Here is an 8,057-nt window from a genome sequence, read left to right on the forward strand (position 1 = left end):
GCAAAAAGATCAATCTTTTCGAATCCTAAACCCCAACTTCCCTCTAAACAAAGAACAAATAAACCAAAGAAATGTTTGACTCATAAGAATAATCTTTCAAGGAAACTCAACTTTCCATTGTTGAGCCAACAATGAAAAGGACAAAGGCCAATCTGTTGATTCTGACAAAGCCAAATCAAGCGGCCAACCGGGTCCTAAAATCAAAATCAAGCTGAAAAAAAGCGCCTAAGGAATTAGTTGCTTTTTTCTTACTTGTAGATTGTTTATGGGTGTATCTAATTGCTTTCTTTTCCTTCAGACACAACAAAAATCGAATGAAAATTTGCAAGAACAACCACTGAGCAAGAAACCTTCATCTTCCACCAAGACTCAATCTCTTATCGACTAGTTAACTCCTCCTGATTTGAGTCTTGGTTATATCCATTCAGAAACCAAACCAACTGCCAAAGACACATGCACTCGCAATGAACTGACTTCTGAGCCTCAGACTGAAACAAGTGAGTTGTCTCCTAAGAAAGATGATGATTTTGATGACATCTTTGCTTCAATGCAGGATAACTTAGATCAAGATGATCAAAAGACTGGGCAAAATTCCGACAAGATGGACCAAGAAAAATCCAAGGTGAAGGTAAAATTGAAACCTACTATCGAAACAGATCCACCAAGAACGGAAAAAAGCCAACTTGAGGAGGAAAAAGAAGTAAAAAATGACCCTTTGATCCAAGACATTTCTTCCAACACTTCCCTCAACCAAGACGAAATTATGGCTATCAAGAAGAAGAATCTGAAAAAAGCCTTGAGGTGACTCCAAAAACTATGCAGATTGTCGAGTGGAACCAATTCTTCAAATTCCTCCAACATTTCAGTGGCTGATGTATCTGAAGATTCTATAAATCTCATGTTTGAAGAGCTCAATGCAAATTTCTTTTACGTCGATCTCTTCAAAATTATTGAAGAGGATGTTAAGTTTGGGACCGACATTCAGGCCACAAGTCTCTTCAATGTCTAGCAAAGCAAACTGAGTCACTGTGATAATACTTGACTTGTTTTAATAAAGAAACCATAAAAGTCACCCATCCTAATCAAGAAATGTTCTAAGGGGCTTTCCAAAACAGTCTCAAAGCTGGACATTTTAACGAGTCCGTAGTTCATAATCCGATGCAATGATGACGGAGATAATGACACAGGAAGAATGTTACATTAAAAAATAGAAGAGCAAATGGGAGAAAAGGACAAGGGATACTAAGGAGAAAGGGGTGTCAAAATCAGAAACTGTAGTGGCCAAGCAAAGAAATAAATCAGTACTAAACTGAGAAGGGTTCAGTCTTTCCATAGCAATGTCTACAACAATAGTCCCTCTAATTTTATCTTATAATTTTTTTTACTAAAACTTTTATTTATGAAGAGTTCTATGTAAGTGTATTGAAAAAATAGCGGCACAGTTTATTGTTTGTTTACCTTCTATTTTTATAAAAACTTTATTTATATGAAATAATCCATGAGGCACTGCACGTTTACATGCCACTTTACCGTGAAAATAAGAAGTTATAAAGTATACTTTGGGCTCCAAAATGCCCGTCTCCCCTTTTTCGCGGCAGATCCAAACAGACTAATTGTAGTTTTTATAAATTTGTTGAGACTTGAGTTCATTTTTTATTTTCTTTAAGTCAATTATATATTCTTAATAGAGGCGGTTTAATTTTGAAATAACATAAAATAAAATTAGCATATCATAATTTGATTTTGATGACAAGATTTAAGTATAGGAAACTTAATTTGAGTTTAATCCTTTTTCATCATAATCATGCATGCAGAGTCTAGTTTACACAAGTCTTTGCTTCTTTCAAAATGTGCTCATTACAAAGGCTTTGCTCTGATACTCATGACTACGAGAGTGTTCCTCTAGAACTTCATGATATGTCCGGTGGAAAAGAAGCTTTTGAAATATGTGCTAAGTTTTAGAATAGAATCACAAAAATCCAAGATGATAGTTATACCCTCAGCACCAGAATTCTTTTTCTTTGACAACATAACTGTTTTTTTCTTCTGTAACATTACATTCTTTAAAATCAAGTGTCCATTTCTCAAAGGAACAATTGGAAAAATCATAATATCCACCATGAATTGAAAGCAGTTCCTTCTTCACTCTATCTTCTATCCATGGATAACTTAGCAAGTTTAACAGAGATTGGTTAATAGATTCCTGCAACAAGTTCAAACAAACTGTTATCACCTTTCCAAAATAACAACACTTCATATATTTCGAAATCGGTATAATGAAATAGATGGTTAGTTACCTTTTCACAGTATCTGCATTGTTGATCAAAGCTAAGATGAGATGTGGCAGCTTCGGTTTTCAATTTGGCAACTTTCCCATTGGCAACCCAATTATGTATGAAGTTTCTGAATGATCAATGAACTCGAATGAGAACTAGAGGCGTAAACATAATCGGCCACTATAATGTTGAAATATTGTGTGTAAAAAATACCTTGGTTTTGTATCGTCTTGCATATTCATCAGAGCTTCAATCCCAGCACAACTACTATGACCAATGACTAATATATTCTCAACCTAAAATTTTCAAGAATAATGTAGTTGTATAAGCTAGAAGCGCTTAAATAAATAAGTTGTTTATCCAAACAAAGCCTTAGTGTGTACGTACCTGGAGAGTAGTTACTGCAAATTCAAGCGCAGCATTACACTCCGATGGTCCATTCTGTCCTCCAACAGAAAAAAAAAATAGTATGAAATATCTTGTTACATAAGCAAAAATAACCAAAAGCAGTAATGAAAAAATGAAACTACCTTCATCATAGGAACAAGATTGGCGATGTTGCGTATCATAAAGACTTCACCAGGTTGAAATCCTAATATGTTAGAGGGGCATACCCTTGAATCTGCACAAGCAATTACCATAAACTGTACTTGGATTTATTAGTTACAGGAACATGGATTACTATAGCATAAGACATAAAGAAACCTTAGAAATAATCACCTTTGGATATTGAGCTTTAGCAAGAGATTGATAATGCTCCAATTCTTTTCTGTCTAATAGAAGGAAAAAATTAGCTTATACTGCTACTTGACTAACAAAATGGAACAAGGAAAAATGTGTAACTCAACTCTTACATGTATTTTTGGTTCTTGAAATTTAAGAACCTTTGTTTCATCAAACCAAATAAATTCATGTAGCCATTAATTTCAGCCATATTCCTTACATCAACACCTTTATTTTCATAACCATGATCCTCTTGTTGTTTCTCCCTGTAGTAAATGAAGCCATGTTATTTAGACATGCAAATGCTCATCAAAAAACAAAAATTTAGACATGCAAATATTCGACATTGTATAAAATACACAGAAGAATAAGGCATTTTTCACTAAGTTCATTTTGGATTTCTTGTCATATATATCATAACCATATGCAACTTGCAAAACTTGCTATGATATTTACCTTACAGCCAGCCAATAAGTCAATCTTGAAGGACTATTTTATTTTATTTTTTATTTTTTTTTCCAGAAAATTTCTCCTCTAAAGTGAAAAAATCTATTTAAAATATTTATAAAATAAATAAAAATTTAATATATTAACGATGTAATTTGTTATGCATGCGCATATAATATCAGTTATCGTTTTATTTATCAATAATTGATATCACTAATTTCAACCGTGTAAAGTAATCGATGAATAATACTAATAAACCGGAGCAAAGAAAACATCTTTCCTCGATAAATTAGCATTCCGCAATGTAAAATCACACAAATTTCAGCAAAATTAAGACACAACTTTCACTTGTACCACATACTTAAACTTACTTGAATGAAGTTAATGATGTTGCATAGCAACCTTCAGTTTTTATCCAATTCATCTAGAAATCAAGCAACACAATATCAGAATTCAGAAAAAAGAACTGCAAAAGAAGCATGAAAGGAAAACAAAATGATAAGAAAATAGAGAAACTCACAAATCTTGGGTAACGTGAGTTTGATCGAAGAACTGAAGTAACAATTCTTGAGCCTGTAATGCATAGTGATTCACGAATTGGCCACACCATCGCTTGAGGAATGTAGATCAGAAATCAAAGCATGAGTTTTATGCTATTGAACATTATAAAATGATTATATTGCTTTATGTTATGGGATGAGGAGAATCTGATTGCAAGATGACATAGAAGAGAACACACGACTCTATTAATATTATTATTATTATTGTATAAATAAAATTATCCTATTGTTGCATTACACGTATATACCACGTACTTATCCTATTTTTGTGGGACTTTCTTTATCTTCTTGTTGCTTAGTTATCCAATTTTGTGGGACTTTCTTTCTCTTCTTGTTGCATAGCTAACAATGACTGTATGGGGTATGCCTTATCTAAATATTCATTTCACTTGAGTCATTTTCATTCTTTGTTAAACAATGATACTTTGACCTACGTGTGACCATGCATGACAGGGTATTCGGTTTTTTTTTCGGTTTTAAGATAAAAATTCATCCGAATTAGAAATAAATTTAATTGCGGTTTAATTCGATTTTTAAAATAATTGATTAAAAAATTTGATATGATCCAATCCAATCTCATATGATTTATTTTTGATAAATTTCTAAATATTTAAATTACTAATTATATTTTTTTATTGAGATTATAAATATGTTAATAAATAATAAATTTAATATAATATATAACATATACTACTATATTAAATATTAATATTATAAAATAATATTATATAATAATATATTTATGATTGAAATAAATAAAATAATATAAATTGACTAAACTAAAAAATAATATTAAAAAAATATTATAAAATAACAAATTACCATATTAATAAAAATAAATAATAATAAAATATATAAAAATATATTTGCGGTTTGGTTTGATTTAGATCGGCTTTGAAAAATCAATCTGAAATTTGATCCAAACCATATATTTTTTATAAAATGACATTCAAACACATTTAATAATATTTAATTTTTTACCATTTGCAATTTTTTTTAATCGGTTTAGATTTGAATACCTATACGGTATAGGTTGTTTTTGTAGTCAAGGTAAAGTAAAGCACACAACACCTTAATATTTATATTTATTTTATTTTAGGCTCAGTTTTTGAATTACACATTAAACTCATTTTAATTACTTTCACAAGAGTTCGAACATTTATTCTTTTGCCTCCTAATTCTCCAATCAATTCAACTAGACAACTTGGCTTAAAGGTCAACTATAAAATATGATAATACACTTTTAATGTTCAAAATAAGGGTATTTCAATTTGGTAGAATTGATTTTATTAGAATTAAGTTTAGGAGAATTGATTTATGATGAATAATTTATATAAAAGCGGGTTGAACAATAAATTTTAATGTAAAAATTATCTAGAATCAATTCTGGAGGTAGAAGTTACAAATTTTAGCTTCAAGTAAAATCAATTCTAGAGACAGGAACAATTCTACTTTTGCCTAACCAAACATCTTAAAATCACCCATAATCAATTCTATACTTCTAGAATTGTTTTTGGCCATTCTAATAATCAAACCAATCATGCTCTAAATAGAATGAGAATGACATTTCAAAAAAGGCAACTTGATACTATTAAAAGAGTAGGCCTTACCTTGGACAATAAAAACAATGGCGTAAAAAGAGTCTTGGTGATGCTTAGTGAATTTTACTGCTTATTGATTTGAACAAATCATTATAGGAATGTCCCAGTTTTAAATACATTCATTATTCTTAGATTGCTAATAGCATACGGATACCAACACTAGTGGAACTATGGAAACTGCTATAAGATTGTTAGTCACTTGTTTTGTTTGTGAACTTCTCAGAGACTACATTTGATAATTGTTTTTCAAATGGTTGGATTGAAATACCTTAAATTGAAAAATGAAGTGATACTCTTTAATCCTGTTTGTACAGAAAACAAAATAAATAAAATGTCAGCAGAAATTCTCATTTCTCAACAACAAAGAACACTCAACCTTACTACTCTCACGAGCCCGTTTACGGCCCAACAACAACGGGCCCATTCCCGAATCCACAAAAGCCCGATTCTCCATCACCGCCTTCAACCCCCTCTCCAACGCTTCCACCTCCTTCTCCTCTCCTCCATCATTCCCCCACTCAACCACCACCACACTCTTCGTCCTCCCCCCAACCGTCATTATCTCCGCTCTAACCGGTTTCGCCCGAACCGACCGTATCGCTTGCGCCAGATCCCGGTTCAGTCCAGGCCGGTCCTCACAACACACCGTCACTTTCATCCTTTTACCTTCCCCTTCCTCCCCGCCGCAATAACCCACCGTCGCCTCGTCAGATTCCCCCGGAAACGGCCACAACTCAGCTTCCTCAACAGAAACAACCGAACCCGGTTCTCCACTACACGAAGACGACGGTTCATCATTCCAACGGTTCGCCACGTCATCAGCTTCCTTCCGTAACCGTTTCACGTGCTGCACCACTTCCGCTAGCAACGACGCCTTGTCTGACTGTACACACAAAAAAAAAAGTCACAAATTTACCAAGTTGCCCTCGATAGATAAAATATGCTTGTGAAGACTTTTTTTTTGTATTAATAATTTTTTTTATTATTATTTATTATGGACATAATATGAAGATATATGAAATATTTCATTGAAATAACCTTTGCTGTGTTAGGGAGGAGAGAACGAAGAGTAGAGAGATGGTTGTTGATTCGCTGTCTGCGTCTTCTTTCAGCTTCCCTATGACTCTTGCATGCTTCTGATGATTTTCTCTCCGACTTTGGTTTCTCACCGTTGATTTTATCTGAATCTTTATCTATCCAGCTCTCAAACCCGTAGAATCTCCGCATCTTTATTCTTCTTGGTTCATGAAATATTCTTGAAAAATGAAGGATGTCTTTAAATAATGATAGCAAATATTTTAGTGTCTGTGTTGTTGTTGAAGTACGGTGGGATCAATGATGAATGATTCTAGTACTATGGGTTATTGTTAGTGATGAAAAAAAGAATAAAATAAGATGAAGGAGATGAATAAGAGAAAGAGATGTACGTACTTGGTGGAAGAAGGAAGAGTAGGGGAAGTAGGGAGGTTAAATGCTTATGAGAGACTATATAGCTAGGGAATATGTTATCCTTGTAGTACATATATGTGTCTACCAAGAGGGACAAAAGAGACAGTTACTTATGCATACTTTATTTTTTGCAGACAAATAACATCAAAAGTTTTATCTATGTTAATGTTTAGTTTTTGGGATCAAGATGTGGAGCTTTAGTTTAAACTTTGTTAACCTTTTGGAAATAATTTGACTGTAGGATGGATAGATGGTGTTTTTTTTAATCAAGATGTGTTTTTTTTAACATTAATTTGATCACTTTTAGGATATAAGTTGACTGTCATAAGGACGATTTTTTTTAGTATATAACAAAGTTTACGCGGCCCAACGACCTATAATACTACTAATTTCTCTAGTAACTAATATAACAAGAGAATTTATTAATACAGGTGTACCACATTATCGAAAATTTCAAATTATCTTTTGAAAATGTATTTTCAAACGAACTTCGATGAATTTTTAAAAAATTAGGATATCCATATTTGAAAACACTCAAAGATGTTTCGAATGTGTATGTTCGAAAACATGGTTGAACAAAATGGTTGGTAGAAACATAATTGTTTTTTACTTTAAAAAAAAAAAGAATCGATGTCGGTTTGATCCGTAATTTCGTTAAACCGTTAATTAACACGCAAACGAAAAACAATAAAACAAACACAATGAAGGTAAGTAATTGTTCCTGCATAACACTTTTGATTACTTCCAAGAAGAAGATTCCGACGAAGTCATATCGGAGTTTGTAAGTGATAGCTTTAGGGATTTGAGCAATACAAGTGTTGCAAGCTCAAGATAAGAAGTGTCTTGCTTAACCCTCGATCGGGAGCCTTATTTATAGCTGCTGGAGCAATAATCACCTACATTTTATGGAGGAACCTTGGATTCTTTCCATTATGAGTGATAATAGTAACCTCTCCCGTCAGCCATTAAATGGTCGTAACCCTTATAACGTCGGAGGCTCT

At 32.7% G+C, this 8,057-nt stretch overlaps 2 protein-coding genes across 2 annotated transcripts; both read right to left on the minus strand.

Moving 5' to 3' along the window:
- Positions 1-1,761: 1,761 nt before the first annotated feature.
- LOC131620666 (beta carbonic anhydrase 5, chloroplastic-like) lies at positions 1,762-4,180 on the minus strand. Its single transcript, XM_058891799.1, has 9 exons — positions 3,967-4,180; positions 3,818-3,870; positions 3,131-3,265; positions 2,997-3,045; positions 2,807-2,920; positions 2,664-2,717; positions 2,490-2,572; positions 2,298-2,403; positions 1,762-2,203 (listed from the first exon to the last, which is right to left on the minus strand). The coding sequence occupies exons 1-9, from the start codon at positions 4,054-4,056 to the stop codon at positions 2,000-2,002; spliced, it is 888 nt and encodes a 295-aa protein (XP_058747782.1). The 5' UTR covers positions 4,057-4,180; the 3' UTR covers positions 1,762-1,999.
- Positions 4,181-5,663: 1,483 nt separating this feature from the next.
- LOC131617344 (transcription factor bHLH30-like) lies at positions 5,664-7,193 on the minus strand. The gene is made up of 2 exons (XM_058888653.1): positions 6,646-7,193; positions 5,664-6,490 (listed from the first exon to the last, which is right to left on the minus strand). Exons 1-2 carry the CDS (start codon positions 6,832-6,834, stop codon positions 5,942-5,944), a joined length of 738 nt encoding a protein of 245 aa, XP_058744636.1. The 5' UTR covers positions 6,835-7,193; the 3' UTR covers positions 5,664-5,941.
- Positions 7,194-8,057: the final 864 nt, after the last annotated feature.

The sequence above is a fragment of the Vicia villosa genome, linkage group LG7, assembly GCF_029867415.1.
Source record: "Vicia villosa cultivar HV-30 ecotype Madison, WI linkage group LG7, Vvil1.0, whole genome shotgun sequence".
Lineage (NCBI taxonomy): Eukaryota > Viridiplantae > Streptophyta > Magnoliopsida > Fabales > Fabaceae > Vicia > Vicia villosa.

What these genes read in the sequence shown, in the direction of transcription:
- LOC131620666 (XM_058891799.1), bottom strand. Translation starts at nt 4,056, where the DNA reads ATGGTGTGGCCAATTCGTGAATCACTATGCATTACAGGCTCAAGAATT. An exon ending in ACATCATTAACTTCATTCAA is followed by an intron (nt 3,266 to 3,817) that starts GTAAGTTTAAGT and finishes CATTTACTACAG; the next exon opens with GGAGAAACAACAAGAGGATC. An exon ending in TTCAAGAACCAAAAATACAT is followed by an intron (nt 3,046 to 3,130) that starts GTAAGAGTTGAG and finishes TCTATTAGACAG; the next exon opens with AAAAGAATTGGAGCATTATC.
- LOC131617344 (XM_058888653.1), bottom strand. Translation starts at nt 6,834, where the DNA reads ATGCGGAGATTCTACGGGTTTGAGAGCTGGATAGATAAAGATTCAGAT. An exon ending in TCCTCCCTAACACAGCAAAG is followed by an intron (nt 6,491 to 6,645) that starts GTTATTTCAATG and finishes TTGTGTGTACAG; the next exon opens with TCAGACAAGGCGTCGTTGCT.